Below are 22,888 nucleotides of genomic sequence, written 5' to 3'. Positions count from 1 at the left end.
CATCTTGAAGAAGCCGGCCTCTGAAATCATGAAGAGAAGGGAGTTTGTACCCCGGGCCAACACTGGCAATAGCATCAACAGTAGGTTGGAAAAATGGATTATTCCTTATAATGCTGAAAGGAATATCACTCCAGAGGAGAAATTTTGTCATCAACTTGTCAGCTTTTTCTTTTTCAGTTCTTTTTAGCATTGAACCAATAGTTGGTTGTGAACCAGGTGTGGTTCGAGGAACAAAATATGATGATGCAGCTACCGGATTGACTGACGCTGCAGTAGAACCTGTGCCACTTGGCCCACTTCCTTCAGCTGACCTTTTTAGTTGCCTTTTGAGTTCTTCTTTGGCGTCTCTAGTGTGCTCTAATTCTCCCAATGCTCTCATGGCTTTTTGGATAATTTCAGCATTTGTCTTTAGACAGGGCCCCACATCACGTCCAGGGATTTGTGCAAGGTGGAACTTCAACCTGTACACCCCCCCGAATATTTCCTTTCCACACAACTTGCAATGCAAGTTTTGTCTATCATTCGGAGTTTTAGGGTCACCATATTCCCAGAAAGGATCCAATTTCCTTGGCATGTTTGTTTTTGAATTTTGAATTTGCAAACCTATGGAAAAATAAGGATTAGGAAATAGGAATTTAGGATTACATAAATGATAATACAAATTACAATTTAGCATTTGCAAAATTACAAGCTAATTATTTCCAAAATCCCAATTTCTAAACCCAAGTTACCCAACCAAATGCCAAAAAACAATGAAAATTCAAAAAAAATAAACAATGTTTAAAAAAAATGAGAAAATAAAAATAACAAATTGGTTCTCATAGTCATAACAAATTACCCATCCCAAATCAATGAAAAATTTCAAAAAATTCTTTAAAAACAATGAAAACCAAAGTTTTTATAGAAGCAAAACCAAAAAAAATTAATCTACATACCTCTTTTATGGACAAATTGGTGATCTAGGCTTGGATTCCTCTTAAAAACGCTTCGATTCGCTCCCAAATCCGACGGAAACCCTTCAGCTCCTCTCCCTCACCTCTTCTCCTCCTCCTCCGCGCGCAAACAGCAAAATGACATAAAAAAAATCGATTTTGCATATAAAAAGCCCGCTGCCCCGACGGCCTGCGATTTTTTCCTTAAAAATCACGATATTTTCAAAAACTCGCGATTTTTTCGATAAAAATCGTTATAAAAAAAAGTGGCGATTTTTATGCATAAAAATCGCGATTTGAATCGGGTAAATGAAAAAATCGCGCTTTTCCGATAAAATCGCGATTTTATCGTGATTTTAACAACACTGCAATTAATCCCTTGGGGACATTACACACTAACGTAAAAATGTGGCATGGGTGCTTGGCACATCTAGGCATGTACCTAACTTGGCAAATGTAGGGCTTACTTCTTGAGTTAGCCACTTGGAGCATGCTTGACACATTTGACATGTAGCCACCTACCCTTAACACCCGTAAGGTGCATATGTTAGTTGGGGTTAAAGTGGACCAAGTACTCCATTTGTGGACCTTCTAGTCAAGAGTTTTTACGTGTAACCCCTCTTCTTATTCTATAAAAAGGGAAGGAGCGATGCATTACTTCTATGTATAAGAGCCAAAGTGAAGAGTAGTGTGATTTGATAGCTAAGGTATTATAATGTTTTTCTCTATGAACTTGTGTGAAGCTGATTGGTTTTCCATTGTATGCTTAGGACACACTGACTTCGATTTATGTAATGTTTTTCTGTTGCAGCAAGATATGTGATTGTCGGTGCATATTAAGTATGCTGATCTGATTTTTCTGAGTCTAATTTGTATTTACAGCAGGGCTAGTGCTGAGCTGATTTAGCATGTGAATCTAATTTTCAAATCTGATTTATACTGTACTTAATGTTAGGCTGGTGGTTGATGCTGAGTTGATTTACAAACCAGATCTGGTTTTCAGAGTTCTCTTTTCCTGGATATAACCTCCTGATATGCAGTGCCTACAATCTTGAATCTTCTGTATAGCTTTCTGGCTTATGCAGACCTGTAGTTTCAATAGGTGTTTCAGAAGTTTTTAAATTTAGCAGTAGTGATTAAGCTCTATGAGTGCATATTTGCCATCATGATGTGAAATTTTAATAATTTAGCGGTAGGAGTCTTGGTTCTAAAATGAAGACCTTAGGTTCAAACTTGACAAGACACATTTATGAGTTTAACTTATCCATACAAATTAAAACCATTTGTACCTACACTTTTCCCACCATAATAGTAAAAGAGAATCAACATAAGAATTATCTACACATAAAGCTGAACTCAAAGATTTGGAATAAACATAACAGTTATCTTTGCATAAAGATGAATTCAGAAGCTTGAATTGCATGTTCAGTGGATGTGCAGAGACATAAAATCTATGAATCTCTTATCCATAACATTTGCTAATAAGAATGGAAGAGATCACTAGAGACCAAAATGCAAATGTAGGGAATAAAACTGTTGAATTAATAGGAAAAAGTCTTGTATGATACCCACTCTTTTGCTTGCATTTCAATTCATGATATTACATGCATGTTACTACTTACAATTTATTCATATTATTTATATGCCATGTGTTTACATGTTCTAAAATTCACATAATCGATTTTAATTCAACAAGTAGAATGTTGGTTTATAATACGATTCTTGGTTTTAATATGGAATACTTTCTACTCAAAACCTAAGGAGATAGATAAATAAATTACAATTTATTGATATACTTATATGCCTTATGTTTACAGAATATATACAGAGATAATCTATTCATTAAATTTATATTGTGTCATTATTTAGTGTATACTTAGATTTAATTAGGCTTTCAATCAATTACGTAAGGTTTAAGAGGGTAGAATCAAGGTTTGTTTGGGTTAATTGGTGTTTGTAATATCTAATTCAGGTGTAACTGGATCTTGTTTGGGTTAATTAGTGTTGTGAATATTTAATTTAGGTTTTATTAGAGGTTGTTTGGTTCATTAGTACTTCTTAGAATATAATTAGACTATAATAACATAAAATTAGAGTTTGTTTGGGTTAATAAGGGTTTATTAGAGCATTTCTTAGAACAAAAGCTGGGTCTAAAGGTTTGTGTTGATTAATTAGGGTTTATTAGTGTAATTAGGATTAAATTAGAGTTTTTTAGTTAATTCAGTATATTAGTGTATAATTAGATTTAGTTAGGGTTTCATGCAACTAGTTAGGGTTTATTAGTGTACAAATAAGGTTCGTTTGCATTAATTAGGGTTTATTAATATTTAATTTGGATTTATTATAGTTAGTTTGCATCACTTATATGGCTTAACCCAAACAAACACTGATTCTACACCAACAAACGCTAGCTATTGGATACAAACCAAATTAAATCTAATTATACATTAATAAACCCATATGAAACAAACAAAAAAGTAAACCATAATTATGTACTAATTGACACTAACAAACCCTAATCATATTCTAAGAAACCAAAAGAACCTCCAATTAAACGATAAAGTTATCCCAAGATTGCAAAGCTGACAGAGCGCGGTATTCTTCTACGGATGATAGGTTCAACACCCTCTGTTGTAAATCGCAACAATTGCATGTCTGTCTTTCCCATGCATTGGGGCATCAAACCCTAATTGTCTTTTAAGCGATCACAACAACCTCCAATTAAACCATAATGTTATCCCAAGATTGCAAGGCTGACAAAGCACGATATTCTTCTAAGGATCACAATTCAACAACCTCTATTGTAAATAGCAACAATTAGACGTTTGTCTTTCCCATGCATTGGGGTATCAGACCCTAATTATATTCTAATGAACCAAAACAACCTCCAATTAAACCATAATGTTATCCCAAGATTGCAAAGCTGACAAAGCACAATATTCTTCTAAGGATCACAGGTTCAACACCCTCTATTGTAAATCACAAAAATTGCACACCTGTCTTTCCCATACAATATAGGCAATATTGGGGTTTAGATATTGAAAATATAGGAAATTTCAATTGAATAGAAAGAATATCCCACAAAAATACATTCATTCAATTTCCCAACAATAACCTTTCAGCTTGCATGCATGTCTAAGTTGTTTCAGAAATATAATCAAATCATCGATACCTTGCCAATGAGGCGTTGATTAATAGGTGGCTTCCAATGTTTTAAAAAATGGTCGGCTGGGAATCGACTCGGCCGAGTTGGTCCGAGCCAGGCCTCCAATCTGTGACTCGGCCAAGTAATCGGTTCGGCCGGTCAGGTTAATAACGAGCCGGCTGAGTTGTCTAACAACTCAACTGGCTCAGTATTAACTCGTCCGGCTCGGCCGAGTCCATATCAACCCGGCCGGGTTATGTACAGCGGCCCAATGACTTTAAAAACTGCGATTTTTTTATTAATTGCTTATTGTTTGGGACTCCAAAGCACTTTAGTTTTTGTTTTGTTGGTCTTTGGGGTCCAATCCCCTCTCCCAAACCCTGTTTAACCCACTCAACCCCTCTCATTCTCTCACAGCCATCTCGTGCATTTGAGTGAGAATTTCAATGAGTTTGTGAGTTGTTGAGTTTGTTTTTGGAGCAACAATGAGGAGTCTTGGGCAAGCATTGTAGCTGGAGTGAGGAGCTTCTTGGGCAGCCATTTGGGGCAGCATTGAGGAGTCGTTTTCTTGGAGCAAGCTCAAGGAGACAATTTGTGCCTGGAGGTATTTTTTTTCACTTGTACAAATATGTTTTTGCTTGTTAAATTTTATGTGCAAATCTAGAAATCCTAAAGAGTGTTTTTTGTGAAAGAAATGAACATTGAATCAATGTTTTTGTTTTTTCATTTTCAGATTGTTTGCTTTCATTTCCAAGTCCAAAAATGGCACCTAGAGTGAAAGATGTTGCTTGGGCATATGTTGAAATGGTTGAAAGTCAAATGCATAGCAAATTTTGCCATAGAAAAATTAAAGAAGGTCTTGGGGGCATTAATAGGCTGAAACAACATTTGGCGGGGATTAGAGGCCAAATTACTCCATGTACCTCACTAGAAATCGGGGAGATTAGAAAGGAATTGTTAACCAGCTTTGAGAAGTTTAAAGAAGATAAGGCTAGGCAAAAAGAGTTAGAGGCTAAAATTGGGAGGAAGAGAAATATACAAAAAATGATGGCTACCAACCCCCATTTTGATTTTAAGGTTCTTCCTCTATCCCTTGTACTGATGCATCCAACCCCTTCCGATATGTTCCTCCCTCTTTTGAGTCTATTCAAGAAAAGGGAAAGGGTAGAATGAAAAAGGGTGATATGAATATCAAAAGTTATTTCACTCCCTCCTCTCCATCAGATGCACATGGTCCTCAAGCTAGTAGAAGTCAAATGCAGCCCACTTTAGATGACCACTGGAAGAAAGAATTGAGGGAGACTGCTTGTGATTACATAGCTAGATGGTGGTATGATGCTGATATCCCCTTCAATGCTTCTCGTTCACCATATTATGAGCCTATGTTTGATGCCATACATGCTGCTGGAAAAGGCTTCAAAGGCCCTACTATGCATGAGCTAAGGGGGTATCGTTTGCAGAAATAAATTTTATCCATTAATGACTATTTGAAAGATTTCAAGGACTCATGGGCAAGAACAGGATGTACCATCATGTCAGATGGATGGACTGATCAAAGAAACCGTACCATCATAAACTTTCTTATCCTCTGCCCACGAGAAACCATGTTTTTAAAATCAGTTGATGCATCTGATAAGGAAAAAGATGGGCAATTGTTGTTTCAACTATTGGATGAGGTTGTTGAGGAAGTGGGGGTGGCTAATGTTGTTCAAGTCATCACAGATAATGCCTCTAACTATGTTCTTGCTGGTAAACTGTTAGAGGAAAACACAAGGCCATCTTTTGGACCCCATGTGTTGCACATTGCATAACCTCATGCTTGAAGATATTGGAAAATTAGATTGGGTCAAAAACACTGTAGATCATGCCAAAAGCATAACAAAATTTATCTACAATCATTCATGGATTTTGAGCCTCATGAGGAAACACACTGGGGGCAGGGATATTATTAGGCCTGCCATCACTAGATTTGCTACTCATTTTTTGACATTGCAATCTATGCTTTCACAACATAGAAACTTGCAAAAGATGTTTTCCAGTGAAGAATGGAATCTAAGCCAGTGGTCTCACAAACTGGAAGGCAAAGAATTGAAAAAAAAAGTTAATGAAGAAATATTTTGGAGAAAGGCAGCAGAGATTGTGAAGCTTGCTGAGCCACTGGTTAAGGTGTTGCGGTTGGTGGATGGGGAAAGATTGGCTATGGGCTTCATTTATGAGGCTATGGATCAAGCAAAGGAGCAAATAAAGAGGGCATACAAGCATAAAGTGGCTAAGTATGGGGCCTGGGCCCATTTGGGCAATCATTGATGAAAGATGGAACAATCAACTCCATCACCCTATACATGCAGTTGGGTATTTTTTGAACCCACAGTATCATTATAAAGCTAAGGAGACAGGAGCTTTGAGGGGGGAGGTTAGAGATGGACTAATTGATTGCATTGATCGCATGATCCCATTGGAGTCTAATCAGTTGGAGATACACCGCCAGGTCGCGACTTTCACCAATGCCTCAAGTGCCTTTGGGAAGAACCTAGCAAAAATTGCAAGAGAAGCAGATGAGCCAGGAAAACAAAAATTTCAATTTTCAAATTCTTAATAGTTTTTTTGTTAAATCGTTTATAATTTGAAAGTTGGATATAATTTGTAATTTTGTTGAGCTAACTCATTACACTCCTATGTTTTTTGCAGCACAATGGTGGGAGGCTTTTGGTAGCCATTGTCCTTAATTGCAGAACTTTGCATTTCATATTTTGAGTCAAACTTGCAGTGGTACTCGGTGTGAGTGCAATTGGTCCGTCTTTGAGAGGATTCACACAAAGAAGAGAAACCGTTTGGATCAAAAATGGTTAAATGATCTAGTCTATGTCCAATACAACCTCCGGCTCAGACGCAACCAATTGTTGAACAAAAGACCTGATTCAGATCCCATTGTGTTGGAAGACATTGATCCAACATCAGATTTGGTAGTGGAGAGTCATCCAACAGAGTTTGCTTCTGATGAGGATATGGATTTTGAATTACAGACGATAGCATCACTCGAACATAATGTTCAGTTGAATGCAGATCTTGATCCACTTGTACCAGCCTCAGCCTCATAGCCAGCGAGTCCTCCAGTTGCAGGTGCTTCCTCTGCTCAGCCACAACAGAAGCGCAGCCGCATATCTCGTCTATCTCAGCTTGCATCTGCTGCACAGCCTGCTAGTGCTACCACTTCTACAGTTGTAGTTGGAGATGATGAGGAGGAGGAGCCATGGGGCCCCCTGTCTGACTCTGATGATGATCCAGAGATTGATCCACATGATCTTGGCTCCTCTGGCAGTAGCTACTAGCCAGTAGTACTGGTCACAGTTTACTTTTGTTGTAGAGGCCATTTCTAGCCTCCTTGGTTATGTGTTTTTGTTTTGATCATGTATGTATTGGACAGTGCACTGGGTGCCATTTTGATATAATGGATATATTCATGAGCCTACTTTGATCATATGTTGTCTTCCATCTATATTCTAATGCTGTGTGTTTGGAAATATGAATGAAATCTTTAAAATTATGTTTTTTATAAATATATATATATATATATATATATATATATATATATAATGTATTTTTTACAACAACCAAGTCATTGAAATAGAGCCGGTCGAGTCGATACCGAGTCGAAGTCGAAGTCAGAGTCGACCCTCGGCTGAGTCAATGTCGAAGTCAGAGTTTTAAAACATTGGTGGCATCAACAAAGAATTATACCATCCGCCAATCCATTCTTGTGCTAGTCTACCAACTCTACCTTGTGTTGAAGTTTGTGGCTCGGGCAGGTACTCTGCATACGCCTTATGTCTATGCATGCAAAAGCAGTGTTGCACGAAACGTCACCCCCCCAAGGATCTAAACCAGGAACCACGTCTCGTACAGATCCGTTGTCGGATCCGTGGTTCGAAATTTCCAAACTGCAGATCATGTCGGCGAAGACTATTCTTGGAAATTTGGAACTGTGCCAATCCGATTAGCGGTTCCAAATTTTCGAACCGCGGATCCGACGAGGGATCCTCCCCGGATCTGCAGCAGATCGAGCACTGATCCCAAGCGGATCCGAAGGGAGACAGGCGATTCCAAAGGGTTTCATAAAGTTCTAAATATTTTTTTTTACTTTTTCTTTGACTTAAGTTGGGTTGGGGCTTCTCGGACACTCCCGAGATGCTCCCTTGATGCTCCCTAGATGCTCCCTCATGGTAATGTTAAATTCTTAAATTAAAAGTGACATTCTCCTTTATTTTTCATTTTCATCCTTTTTCTCAATTTTTTAACATTACCATGAAATGACTCACGCTGTTTGAGAGTGGTTCCAGCCTCATCAGACTTCATATGGAGAAAATAGAATTTCATATCCTATTCAAAATTCAGCAAACTTAACAGTTTTCAGGAATTCAGGATCAATGGGATTGTGGCATTTCATTAGATTATATCATGTATGAGGGTATGTGATTAGCATTTAATCAAGAGCACCAAGCCCTATATGTACCCTAGTGTTGGTGGTGTTAATTGTTGAACTCCTTTGTCATGCCCTTAGCAAAAAATTACCTTTCAATCAAGTCAAAATCATCGATCAAGCATGTTAAGCTTTTTCTACCATATTTTAAGGCTTGGATTAGGTAGTTTGATCAAAATTGGGCAATGTTGACTAATATCCCTAGACAATCGAGGTAGAGGCAAAGGCTAGACAAGAGGAGAAGAATCTAGATTCTAGATGGTTGATGCATCTAAATGGTTGATGCTCGAATAATTAATCATTAATGTACAATGGATGCCATATCTATCTTGATTTATGTAAAAATATGCATGTTTCCATATCTTCTACAACTAATTTGGTATTTTGGATTTTTTTAATATAAATGCAAAAAAATATAATATATATATATATAGTAGACGCTTCGCTTGACAATGATGAGACACACTTCTATCTTGTTTTTGGCCCACACAGGTCTGAGGCTCGTTCGTGGAGGTTCAGGTTCGTTCTAAGGTGAAATTGCAGGTCTGAAGCTCGCATCTCTGATTTAGGGTTTTGGTTCCCATCGCAGGGACAGAACAGGAAGATTTCGAACCCTAGTCGCTCCCACACAGGCTCATGAGTGCAATTGGAGCCTTCCAGTCGCAGGATTAACACTCTGTGCATGCGACCGAGAGATAAGGGTTTCTCCAGTCCAATTTCGACCCCAATCGCATGCTTGTCAGGCTTAAGGGAGCGACTGGGAAGCTATAGTCGCACGGATGACTCCTCCTCCATGCGATCAGGGACTAAAAGATGATTTTTTAGTCTTCCGAAGGTTCCGCTCAGTGACCGTAATGTTCGGCAATTAACTACAGAAAATGATAGTACATTACAGTCCCCAAAATCAAACAAATATTTCCTGACCTTGCAAATAACATTGTGTGAGTTATAACATTGTGGTAAGGATGGAAAACTTCAATCGTAGGATGGAAACGGCACGACCACACCCTGACACGGGGTAGGCCCTCTGCGGTACACCTGGTACCAACCTGCAACTTAGGTTTGTTCCCCTGCAGCTTCTCAACCATAACTGTTTGGCGAACTCCGTTCCATCACACCCCAACTTACCTCCAGCAATGGTGACTGAACCCTATCGTTCTCGGTTTTGCGCTATCGTTTTTGGTCCCCGCCTATGTCGGTTACTCTGGAAAATGGCGGCAGCTGGTGTAACCCCCGGGGCATCAATGGAGACCGACCTTATAGATTACTCTAAGGACCCCCTTGAGGGCATCTCCATCTTTGGCAGGCAGTCCAGTTCTGAGGCATACTTCCCGTTCAGCAGAGAACTCACCGAGGTTATCGCTCCGCTTCCATCGCTCACGGGACAGACCAATGCAATTATCGACCTCCTGGAAGTACCTGTTACCTAGCTGGCTTCAGCTGCGCCCCCTCTGACGCCAATCCCCCATCATTTCGCTTCCAGGTTATCTAGCCCAGATCAGGCAGCTGGGTCATCTGGCATATCCTCCCTCCAACCTTCGGCAGCCTCTCATTTCCCATCCCAGTCTCTGCTCGGAGAGGCCCCACCCTATCTTGCTCCCTCTTCCTCGCCCTTGGAGCCTGCACACCCCTCTGGCTACTATACTAACGTCCCTCCCCTCCCGGACACTTTCCCTACTAGTCCAAAACTGTCATCCCCAAACCCTAACCCTAACCCTCGTAACCCTAATCTTGAAGAAACACCTGAAGGTGCTAAGGACACAGAGCCTAGTCTTGGGAAGAAGCAAAGGTGTGTCAAACCTAGGGCACAAGAAGTATTTATTGATTGGGAAGAAGATTTTTAGTGGCAAGATACCATGGACATGGCAGCGACAGTCCTAGTAGGCAGAGTCAAGGGAAGAAACTACACTACGGCAAAACTTAAGCAATGGGTTGCAGAAATCTAGGGCCATCACCTGGTTGATCTGCCTTTTGTTCAAACATTTGTTCGAGGCTGGTTTGCTTTGCGCTTTCAGGCACATTGAACAGGCCCCGGTTATGTTAAGGAGATGGAGTCCGCTATTTCCCGGACAAAGAACAACTTGGGTTGGGGCCAATTTCGGTTCGTCTCCCTGGAATGCCACTCCATTTATGGACCAAAGATATCTTCAGAAGAATTGGGAATTCTCTGGGTACATACCTAGACTATGATAGATCCTATCTCTCTACTGGGGTCATGGCCTATGCACGGATATTGGTTCATCTAGACATTAGAGGAGGGTTATAGGAAAAAGTCACTCTTCGATGGAGGAACTATAACCGGATCCAGATTCTGGACTATGAGGGTGTCCCCTTTCGTTGTAGACGCTGCCACAAGGTGGGACACCTCTACAAGGATTGCCCTCTTCTCGCGAAATCAAAGGCGGGCAACAAAGGGAAGACCTCTTCAGTTGGGGGAGCTCAGCCACAGGCGGATCACTCGGATGAGGCAGATCAAATGGACACTGATGCAGATGGATCCAGGCTTGCCTCGACGGCTCCGAAGAAGCGCGGGAAAGCACCTCTTCGACCACCTTCACCTCCGCTGACTAGGTCTAAGGCGGCCGTTGGAGTCGCGCTATCTTCGAGTATGTCCAATCCTATCCCTTGCTCTGCATCTATTAATTGTACATCTGCTCATAAGGATAATTCTAAGGGAACTCGACAGGACCCGGATAAGCCTCAACCCAGTCTAAGCCACCCGGTTTGTCCCCTCAATTCTCTTGTACCTGTTCCATCCCATACTGCCCCTTAGTGGAGACACCATGGAAACTGAACCCTGGATCTGATCCCGCCCCTCACCGATATCACCTCTGATCGCATACTCAGACACCAACGCTAGATGCTATTGGCATTGGACTTGTCCCTCCCTCCACCACTCCAAAGCTCCCTCGAGGCAGACCTTCCTCCCTGTCAAAAGCTAAACAGAAGGCAGGAATGGAGGTGGCCACAGGCAAACAACTTACACTCGATAGGGTCCTTAGAGCACAGAGCCCCCTGGAGTCGTCTCCCCCATGAAGGTACTCTCCTTCAATTGCAGAGGGATTGCTAGTCCCAAGAAAAAACTAGCACTGAGGAGGCTTCTCCAGAAGGAGCCGATTGATCTGGTCTTCCTACAAGAAACCCTGGGTGCGGCCGATACAATTTCCCCTCTAATGGAATCCATGCTCCCAGGATGGCATTTCCAAGCTATTGATGTAAATGGCTGCTTGGGGGGCATCGCTCTGGGTTAACTCCCACTCAATAAATCTTAAGGGCACTTGCGGAGACATAGGCTTCATTAGGGCGGATATATACTCTACTGAGCTGGGAACAGAGATCAGAATGATAAACATATATGGGCCCTGCCACCATCGGGAGAATTTCTGGGAGCGGCTTTTGTCAGCCAACATTTTACAATCTGATAATATCATACTAGGAGGAGACCTTAATTTCTCTCTAGGCTACTCGGAGTCTTGGGGGCACCACGCACAAGCTGACCCCTTAGCGGTCTTCTTTGAGCAGCTCCTAGATTCACACAATCTCATTGATATCCCATCTGCCAAACTTGCCCCAACCTGGAGGAATAGAAGAAGCGGGGAGGACAGCCTTGCCAGGAGACTCGATCGTTTCCTCATCAAGGAACGATTCCTAGAGCAGGGCTTCACTTATCGCCAATGGGTGGGATCGGGTGGCCTCTCAGACCACCTGCCAATTTACCTTGACATCCGGGGCAATGTTAGCAAACCACGAGCACCTTTCAAATTCAATTCTACATGGTTGAAAGATAACTCCTATATATGCCTCGTCACAAAATTTTGGAAGGCCCACCCACCTGCAAGCAAAGGGAACATAACTGAAGGGTTCGTGGCCAACCTGAAGGAATTGAAGAAGCTATCCAAGATATGGGCACATAATAAGAGGAGTGCAGAAGAACATCTGTTAAATAATATCGAACTAGAGATTGCCAATCTGGAGGACAACAGTGGGGGCACCTTCCCTTCAAATGAACTCAGGGACAAGCTCACAGATTTAACAGCCAAACGAGGAAACATTCTCAAGGAAAGGGAGGAAACTTGGAGATTGCAGAGCAGAGCTATTTGGCTGAAGGAAGGTGATGATAATTCCAAATTTTTCCATAAATTTGCAAATGGAAGGAAAGTTATTAATACTATATGGAAACTGACAAATGAGCAAGGAGTTGAGGTGGACACCTTCCCTCACCTAGCCTCCCTGGCTACCTCTCACTTCAAACAGGTCTATCAGGCCCCCCCTAATGCTACCCTAGCAGAGATCATTAGAGTAGCACAACTTTTCCCTCGGTTTATCGAACAAGAGGATGTTATGGATCTTTACAGAGAAGTCACACTGGGGGAGCTGGAGGCCACCCTGAAATGGTTTAAGAAGGATAAGAACCCTGGTCCAGATGGTTGGTCGGTAGAGTTCTATCTGGCCTTTTTTGACATTCTAGGACAAGATCTGCTCAAGGTCATCGAGGAATGCAGGATGACTGGCTGTATGCATGGGGCCATCAATTCCACCTTCATCGCCCTCATCCCCAAATCAGACAATCCATCATCTTTCAATGATTTTCGACCCATCTCCCTATGTAACTGCCTTATACAAAATCATATCCAAAATCATTGCAAACCGCCTCCGCCCCATCCTTTCCACCCACATATCTTCAGAACAATTTGCCTTCCTACAGGATCATTAGATACATGAGGCCATAGGAACAGCCCAGGAAGTACTGCACTCCATTCAGACTAAGAAGATCAAAGGTATGATCCTCAAGGCTGATCTATCAAAAGCTTTCAACCGGGTAAGCTGGCTTTACATCAGAATGCTCCTTACTCATCTAGGATTTCCTGTGGGAGTCATTAAATGGATCATGTGCTGCATTACCAATATATCCTTTAGTGTCCTGATAAATGGGGTTGCATCTCCTTTCTTTGGCTCTAAAAGAGGACTCAGACAAGGGTGCCCATTATCTCCCCTACTTTTCCTCCTAGTCATGGAAGGGCTAAGCAGACTGATCAAGGACATGCACCATAGAGGCAGGCTCTCAGGAATCAGGATATCGGACAGATGCACGATAACACACCTCCTTTTCATGGATGATGTGCTAATGTTTCTAAATGGGGGGATAAGAGACCTTACCACCATCCAACACTCCATCAATCTTTTCAAAACCGCTACAGGCATGATCATTAATAACTCAAAATCCACCATAACAGTTTCGGAATGCTCTCCTCATGAGATACACTTTGCATTACAAAGGTTCCCATTTACCCTGATGCAGCTAGATGAAGGCCTCCGGTACCTGGGATACAGACTGAAGCCACTCAGATATAAAATAGTGGACTGGATATGGTTGATTTCTAAGCTCGAGAGAAGACTTAATATATGGTATCATAAGCATCTTTCCAGAGCCGGAAGATTGGTGCTCATCAAAGCGGTTCTGGAGGCCACCCCCGTTTACTGGATGTCCCTCACATGGATTCCAAGAGGCATCCTCAATAGAATACAAAACCTCTGCTGCAAATTCCTGTGGAAAGGCAAACAAACAAGGAGGATATATGCATGGGCAAAATGGGATCTTCTATCTATCCCTAAGAAATGGGGCGGTTGGGGTATAAAGAATTTGGAAGATTTCTCCTCTGCACTTGCAGCCAAGCTAGGGTGGCAATTAGTCACCACTAACAGCCTCTAGACCAAAATTGCAGTCGCTAAGTATATTGAACCATTAAGGCCGTTGGACTGGCTGAGACAATCAAGCTGGAACAAATCTGGGGTCTCAAACATATGGAAAGCGATTCTGAATTCAATGTCACTTATACGGGACAGCCTTACATGGAGAATATCTGATGGGACATCTGTTCACATAGGTCGTGACCCTTGGATAGGATGTGGGAATGCACACCTGCTACCTAAAGGCTTACTCCAAAACCTTAATGAGAAAGGAATCACACACTTAATACACATTGTGGACCAGGAGAGATCAACTTTCCTGCACCAAGCGTGGAAGTCAGCCCATAGCCTGCTCCTTCCTATTCAGTGGCACCAATCTTGGAGCACTTACACAACAGCCCTCACTGAGTCTCACATTCGAATAAGAGAAGGGGAGGATGAGATTACATGGGCCATCGCAAAAAATGGTTGGTACTCCCCAAAAGAGGGGTATCTACATCTGGCCAATCGACACAAGCCTCACCACATAGATTCATGGTGGAAAGGAATGTGGAAGCTCAAAGCACCTCCTCGAACAAGATTACTCATGTGGTCCATACTGAAGAATAAGGTACCGCCGGAGACAACCTGAACAGAAGAGGGCAATAAGGACAGCACTGAAACATTGGATCACCTGTTTCTCTCATGTCCCATCACAATCGAACTTTGGAGCTCCATTCTATCTCACACACCCTCATCCACCAGCTGGAGGGGACAGACCACTAAGGAGGTATGGGCAAACTGGTGGTCATCTGTACCTACTCCGAAAGCTAGGAACCTCCCCCTACTCATTAGTTGGGAAATTTGGATAGCCAGGAACCGCACCATCTTCCAGGACTCCACCCCCCATTGGCCATCCATCATAGCCAGAATTCTAGCCGACTACAGCGCACTACCCGAGGACGATGCCAACTCTCCTCCCAGAATTATCATCCCTGAGTCCATTGATCACTCACAGCCCTGGGCATATTTTGATGGATCGGCACAAGAGACAGGATGTGGTGGTGGGGCAACACTATATATAACAGATTCACACTTCTATCATATTCAAATGGGACTTGGAAATGGCACAAACAACTATGCAGAGCTCATCACTGCAAAAAATCTCATACAATTTGCAATCGAAAAAAATTGTCATAATCTACAAGTTTTTGGTGACTCGAAAATTGTTTGCAACTGGATTAACAAAACATCAACATGTCATGCATACACATTGCGACACATATTGGATGAGGTGCATGAATACATTACATAGTTTGAAAATTAAGCATGTCACCATATCTACAGGGAATGGAACACACTCGCTGACAAACTTTCCAAAGAGGCAGCGATCAGGCCATGCAAACTCTAAATGATCCAGGAGCAACGAGAAGGAGAACAGTACCAATACTACCACTGCCCATACATGGACCATGCAGCTCAAGCTCAATAGGAGCCTGAAATCATTTGATATTTGACATGTTATTTTGTTTATATTTATATTGCTTATACATAAACAACACATCTTTACAAGAATACTCTCTGCGTAGAGTAATAAAATTTTGAGTTTTTTAAACAGCTCTTTTTTAAGGATTGTCTCCCTGCGTGGAAAACATATTATTATTTCTTAATTTTGGACAGGCACACAGCCTACTAAATCATGCATTTGCTTATAGCATCTACAACATGTAATTTTCCTATCTTAATGAAAATTACAATTTTTCCAAAGGGAAAAAAAGTAGACACTTTGCTTCCTAGATTTTTGGGAAATGACACTTCCACATCCCCACTTCCAAAAAACGTCCCCGCTTCGTGCAACATTGTGCAAAAGTCTCTCACATATCACCTTAAAATATTTGTTGATGTAAATTAACCTAATTTTAACATAGAAAAAAACTCATTGTTATATGTTGGCTTATTGAGCTAAAATAAAACTTTAGATAAAGTAAATTATTTACTTTAGTGATTAAGTTTTAATCTTAGCCATCAATCTCAAGTGAGGCGAGATCTAATCTCAACCATCCATCACTTTGAGATTAGGGTTAGGGTTAAGATTAGGGTTTTGGCTCAATGTAAAGTTATAAAGGCAAGGCTAAGGTGAGGAGATGAGATATATGAGATACAACAGCAGCTCAAGAGCAGCATTTCAATGAGTATGCGCTTTGTCTGACAGAGTGTAGAGAGGCTAGAGATCCATTTTTGCGAGAGAGAACAAATTTGTTCGATCAGATCTAGAGTTTTGTAATCAGCGTTTTCTCAGTTGGGCCATTATCCTAGGACAAGAGACCAAGTAAGTTCTGTTATTAATTTATTAATGAAGAATTATTGATTGTGTAAAAATTTATGTTGCACAAAACATCTAGGAACCCAGCGTTATGTGCCATACCAGTGGAACCCGGCATTATGTGCCATACCAGTGGAACCCAGCGTTATGTGCCATACCAGTACTCAAAACGTCGCTAAAATGCAACCGAAATGCCTAGGTGGCATTCCCTAATCTAAGAATTTCACTAAACATTCTGGGCGTGTTTTGGCCCAAAACTGCCTTGTTTTGGCCCAAATTTGCCCTGTTTCCATGACCTTTTTGCTTCGGGAGGTTCACTCAAGTTTAGTGATTAATTTTTAATCTTAGCCGCCGATCTCAAGTGAGGCGAGATCTAATCTCAACCGACCATCGCTTTGAGATTAGGGTTAGGGTTAAGATTAGGGTTTTGGCTCAATGTAAAGTTATAAAGGCAAGGCTAAGGTGAGGAGATGAGATATATGAGATACAACAGCATCTCAATGAGCATGCGGTTTGTCTGACAGAGTGTAGAGAGGCTAGAGATCCATTTTTGCGAGAGAGAACAAATTTGTTCGATTAGATCTAGTGTTTTGTAATCAACATTTTCTTAGTTGGGCCATTATCCTAGGACAAGAGCCCAAGTAAGTTTTGTTATTAATTTATTAATGAAGAATTATTGATTGTGTAAAAATTTATGTTGCAAAAAACATCTAGGAACCCAGCATTATGTGCCATACCAGTGGAACCTAGCATTATGTGCCATACCAGTGGAACCCAGCATTATGTGCCATACCAGTACTCAAAATGTCGCTAAAATGTACCGAAAATTGAAATGCCTGGGTGGCATTCCCTAATCTAGAAATTTCACTAAACATTTTGGGGCTGTTTCGGCCCAAAACTACCTTGTTTTGGCCCAAATTTTCCCTATTTCCATGACCTTTTTGCTTCGGGGGGCTCACTCAAGTTTAGTGATTAAGTTTTAATCTTAGCCGTCGATCTCAAGTGAGGCGAGATCTAATCTCAACCGTCCATCGCTTTGAGATTAGGGTTAGGGTTAAGATTAGGGTTTTGGCTCAATGTAAAGTTATAAAGGCAAGGCTAAGGTGAGGAGATGAGATATATGAGATATAACAGCAGCTCAAGAGCAGCATCTCAATGAGCATGCACTTTGTCTAACAGAGTGTAGAGAGGCTAGAGATCCATTTTTGCAAGAGAGAACAAATTTGTTCGATTAGATCTAGAGTTTTGTAATCAGCATTTTCTCAGTTGGGCCATTATCCTAGGACAAGAGCCCAAGTAAGTTTTGTTATTAACTTATTAATGAAGAATTATTGATTGTGTAAAAACTTATGTTGCACAAAACTTCTAGGAACCCAGCGTTATGCGCCATACCAATGGAACCCAATGTTATGTGCTATACCAATTCTCAAAACGTCGCTAAAATGCAACCGAAATGCCTAGCTGGCATTCCCTAATCTAGAAATTTCATTAAACATTTTGGGGGTGTTTCAACCCAAAATTGCCTTGTTTTGGCCCAAATTTGCACTGTTTCAATGACTTTTTTGCTTCTGGGGGCTCACTCAAGCACCCAAGAAGGGTGTGGGGCCCTTCTATGGCCAAAAAAGATTTAATCTACCACTAAATTTTATCTCTAATCACTCCACAAACTAATTTATCTTTAATCAATCCACACTCTACCTCTGCTAAAAAAGCTCATTGTTATGTTTTTGCTAATGAAGATGAGGATGAGGATTATAAAATATGTAATTGTACTTGTCATTAGCTCATGTTTTATTTCATTTTCAGCTCTTATAAAGGCTGATTTTGGATGTAATGCCTCATGTATAAAGGTTGGTTTTCAAATATTGTATGTACAGCCTTATCTATAAAGGATAATTTTGGATTTTGAATCATATATTCATCTATGAGAGTTAATATAGACTAGGTTTTACTTCTAAAATGTCATTTATGTGTCTCATTCTTTTCTTTTTCTTGCAAGATAATGCATTATTAACTTTTTTTTGAAAAAAAAAGTTATATACATACATATATATGACGTTTCGGCATCTCGTGCAACTTACGCAGAGATCTGTTTACGACATATGTATATGTGATTCAGATCAAATTTTTGCTTCCACTATAATTTGTGGGTTATGAATCTGGCCCTGTTTTTGTTCAGTTAATAATTGCTGGGAACCAAATACCAGGTGTTGCGTTCAGTAAATTCTAACACCCTATCAGGATAACATAAGTTCCAAAGGTAATGAGGCCAACTGCAAGTGCAGGGTTATTATGGTGGAGTCGCAAGTCCGGAGAGATTTTAGCAGAATAACCACTCCTCATACCTGTCACCTAAGCCAAAGGGATATGCTCTTTTCAAAGATATGAGACTGGATGCAAGTATGGGGTGATTTTAGCAGGATAACTATCGCTAACAACTAGGTGAGGTGGGAACTGGTCTCTTCCGGATGTTCTGAGATTCTAGGAGATCATAAGGCCAAATCCACCTGCTTGTAGGTAGTAGACACGGAGAATATATGGTTTCCCTCGGCAGTTACCTAGCCACCCAACTGCCTGCCGACGGGTGATTTATCACAGGCCAGGGGGGCTATACCAAAGCAATTGTAGAGGATGAGCCTGCTGCTCAGAGGAAAAAAAAAATATCCCTAACACCTCGCGCTAAAGCAGAGAGAAGTATGTTCATGCATTTAAAGGGTGGATGCCGAGTGCACTCTCGGGCAATTCCGGCAGACAGAATGAAGTTCACTCTAAGCAATGTAACCCCTGGGGGCATGTTGCTTGACGCACTTCCAAAATAATAAATGCCTACTCAATGAAAATTAAATTAGATCTTATATCTTTAAGCTACACCTCTTTCAGACGATCATAAAATGCACTGAAGACGTTCTGCCCGCTCACGCCTTGACCTCCAAGAGCGGCGATTTCATCCTTCCTGGAGTGATCCTCGTCCTCGTATATCTCAATCTGTCCATCAAACAATTTATTTAGTTATTCAAAACCCTAATGCTGCTATTGGCAACTTAGAGACAGTGATAAAAGACAAAGTAAGAGAGCGAGGTGCTGCTAATGACTGACCAATTTTTGTGTAGTGGACATGATACCGTCAACCATATTGCGAACGCGGTGGTTCTGATGCATTCTCTCCTTGTTGGTCTCGGGTTCCCTCTGGAGATCCTTGACAATCAACCTCTCGAGGCGCTCCACCTCTTCGTGGGCGCCCCTCGTAACTTCCAGGAGCGTCGACGACATGGTCTACTGTGCTGCTGCTCTGCCTTTTTCAGCCGACAGGTCGTGACTGTGCTTATCGCAGTGCAGATAGGAGCCTTTGTCTCCCGGAGCTTTGAGCTTTCCTCGTTTCAGCGATGGCTGCAGAGGAAAACTGGCCGAAAATGGAAGGCCTGCAATTAAAATTGTCCTCGAGGTAGTTATTTAAAACCAACAAAGAATGCATGGTAGTGTCCATACACGTTTTGATCAAACTGTATTAATAGAAAATAGAGCAGTAAATACCATGATCGAATGAAGGGCTTCGTTACAAAAAATTTAAGGCACTGACTTCGGTAAAAGGATGATGAATAACTTAATTTTGTATGGAATGGATTTTTTTAATTGCCATGAAATTTTGAGTATGAGTCCAGTTTTACATAATTTAAAATTCATTGTTTCGATGGGGTGTTACCAATGATTTAATGGGTTTCTTGGAGGTTGCGTCTTTCTGCTTCGAAGTGTCTCGAGGCATTTAAGGATTGTAGATGGTTGAAGGCATTAGCTTACGGATGCATGTAAAGTTTAAGGGGGAGGTATGGTCTTTAAATGATATTTTTTTAATGTGGAATATGGATTCTGCCATGGTTAGTGTGAAAAGTGGTGAGTGCAGACTCTTCACCTCTAGTTATTGGTTATCAGCGTTGATGTATGGTATTTTTTTTCTAGCATGTGAAATTGTTGTTGATGCATATTGTAGGTGTCGGTGATTGTGGTAGTTTATATTGGTGCACGAAATTGTTATTGATCGAATGAAGGGCTTCGTTACAAAAAATTTAAGGCGCTGACTTTGATAAAAGGATGATGAATAACTTAATTTTGTATGGAATGGATTTTTTTAATTGCTATGAAATTTTGAGTATGAGTCCAGTTTTACATAATTTAAAATTCATTGTTTCGATGGGGTGTTACCACTGATTTAATGGGTTTCTTGGAGGTTGCGTCTTTCTGCTTCGAAGTGTCTTGACGCATTTAAGGATTGTAGATGGTTGAAGGCATTAGCTTACGGATGCATGTAAAGTTTAAGGGGGAGGTATGGTCTTTAAATGACATTTTTTTTAATGTGGAATTTGGATTCTGCAATGGCTAGTGTGAAAAGTGGTGAGTGCAGACTCTTCACCTCTAGTTATTGGTTATCAGCGTTGATGTATGGTAGTTTTTTTCTAGCATGTGAAATTGTTGTTGATGCATATTGTAGGTGTCGGTGATTGTGGTAGTTTATATTGGTGCACGAAATTGTTATTGACGAATATTGTTGTTGTTGGTCATTACTTTCAAGAGTGGTCATTACTTTCAAGAGTGTGACTTCAATCAATTCTATGTGCTGGTGAGAAAGCTCTTGTCTGGTTTTTCATAATTCTCTAGTTTCTAGTCTTACTACCTTGGTGTAGTTGGTATGTCCATATTCTATGTTTATTTGTTTTGTGGTGGTTATTTCCCCTGTCTATTTGGTGGGTGTCTCTGAACCCCACTTATGGTTTGATTCTGAATTTTAAAAGGTCACCTATTTGGAATTGTAGGAAATTTTTCCTGTTGGGATTTGGTTGTAGTCTATTGGGTATTGTACTAGTTATTGACATTTCTCTGTGAGAGTTTTGTATTAGTACTTTTGTGTTAGTTCAGTTTACAATCTCTCTTTTCTCTAGGATCTAGTAGGGTTTTGGGGGTCATGGTTATGGGCTGCAAGGAGTTTGTCAACTTGGTGAATTTGGAACTTGTAGTTTGGCATTTTGCTATTGATTTAGTAGTTTTTAGGTTTGGTGTTCAGGGTGTTATGCCAAGTCCTTCTCATTGTTTTTTTCTAGGTCATGGGTCATTTAGTAGCTACCCCTAGTGCTTCCTCTCTACCGCACTAATGCCCCTAGGTAGCATTTGAGCAGTAGGAGGGGTGGTACTTTGGAGTGTAAGAGGTTTCATCCTTTTGCTTACAACACAATGGCTACTCTCTTTGATGTTGTTCCTCCAAAGGTGGGGAAATGAATCCAAGTATTGGAAAGCCAAATTGGAGGAGATTGCTCATATCATTATGATTTTGACTTTGAATGGAGAAGATGTGAAATAGATTCATGCTCCTATAAAATCTAAGAATTAGAAACTGCATTTTCTTAATGCTCTCGCCCTTCAACAACAATTGTCAACTCTGTTGTGATTGGTCTTCAAAGATAAGCTATTCTCCTCTTTGCAGGACATTAAACACATGCTTCGTAATCAAAGATTTTGTTTGGATAATTTGGATTCTCGTTTCGCTTGAGTTTAGGGCTTTATTCCGAGTGATTCTGCCTTAGGTGATCTCACAGATCCTCTGGGTTCCAGTGCTTAGGCGTCGGCTACAATCTCCTATTCAAACCATGCCTAGGGGGGTAGAGTATTATGTGTTTTTTGTAATCAATTTTGGCCAGATTCGAAGATGACAAGTAAGAGTTGTTTCTTTGCTATGATTTTCATTTAGAAGTGGATGAGATGGTGTTTTATGGCCCTGTGTGTTTTATGAAGGGCCATGGGTTACATGGTTGCCTTTTCGATATTGTTGTATTCCTGGATGTTGATTTTGGAGGTTGAGATTATGGCTCTTTGTTTTGGTTATTTGTTATAGTTGTGGTTTGGACGGTTCTATACTTATGCATACTCTCTGTTTCTATTGCTTTATATGTTTGGTGGTTGGTATATCATAAAGTTCACTGCGTCTGCTGGGGATTTCATGTTGGTTTTATCCACTACGAGGTTCAATATTGTTATTCCTCTTTGAGCTCTGCATGTGAGATGTGTCATTGTATCCTATTAGAGGCATATTATGTTTAGTATTTCTACTCTACTCTAATGTATTCAGTGCTTGGAGAATTTTGGACGATGTTGATTTTTGCTCTTGGGAGTGTAGTGTGCTTTGGCATGCTAACACTGGGGCTCGTCTGTAATTATGTTTTAGGATGTGTTTGGTGGCCTTTTATGTGCGATCAGAGAAGAAGCATAATTGTTGACCCAGTTTATCAATGTTCTATTCATATTGTTTTGAAGATATGTCAAGTATATTTAAATCTTGTTGAACTAGTGTGAACATTCTG

At 40.8% G+C, this 22,888-nt stretch overlaps 1 protein-coding gene across 2 annotated transcripts in view; it reads right to left on the bottom strand.

Annotated features, from left to right (window-relative positions):
* The window catches only part of LOC149138556 (splicing factor SF3a60 homolog), a 145,573-nt gene extending 125,372 nt beyond the window's left edge, over positions 1-20,201 (bottom strand). Inside the window, exons 1-3 of one of the 2 annotated variants that reach the window (XM_089448028.1) lie at positions 20,076-20,201; positions 19,641-19,963; positions 19,416-19,529 (exon numbers count right to left, since the gene is read on the bottom strand). In XM_089448028.1, the coding sequence (XP_089304154.1) occupies positions 19,416-19,529; positions 19,641-19,814 (288 nt within the window). In that variant the 5' untranslated portion in view covers positions 19,815-19,963; positions 20,076-20,201. Of the gene's footprint in view, positions 1-19,415; positions 19,530-19,640; positions 20,054-20,075 lie in introns of those variants that run through there. The other variant, XM_089448027.1, reaches the window with a different exon arrangement.
* Between the last annotated feature and the right edge of the window lie 2,687 nt (positions 20,202-22,888).

Source organism: Pinus tabuliformis, chromosome X (genome assembly GCF_031772625.1).
Source record: "Pinus tabuliformis cultivar Carrire ecotype Pingquan chromosome X, CPIR1, whole genome shotgun sequence".
NCBI lineage: Eukaryota > Viridiplantae > Streptophyta > Pinopsida > Pinales > Pinaceae > Pinus > Pinus tabuliformis.
The sequence above is the reverse complement of the archived record's forward strand: the minus strand, read 5'-3'. Positions and strand labels throughout refer to the sequence as shown.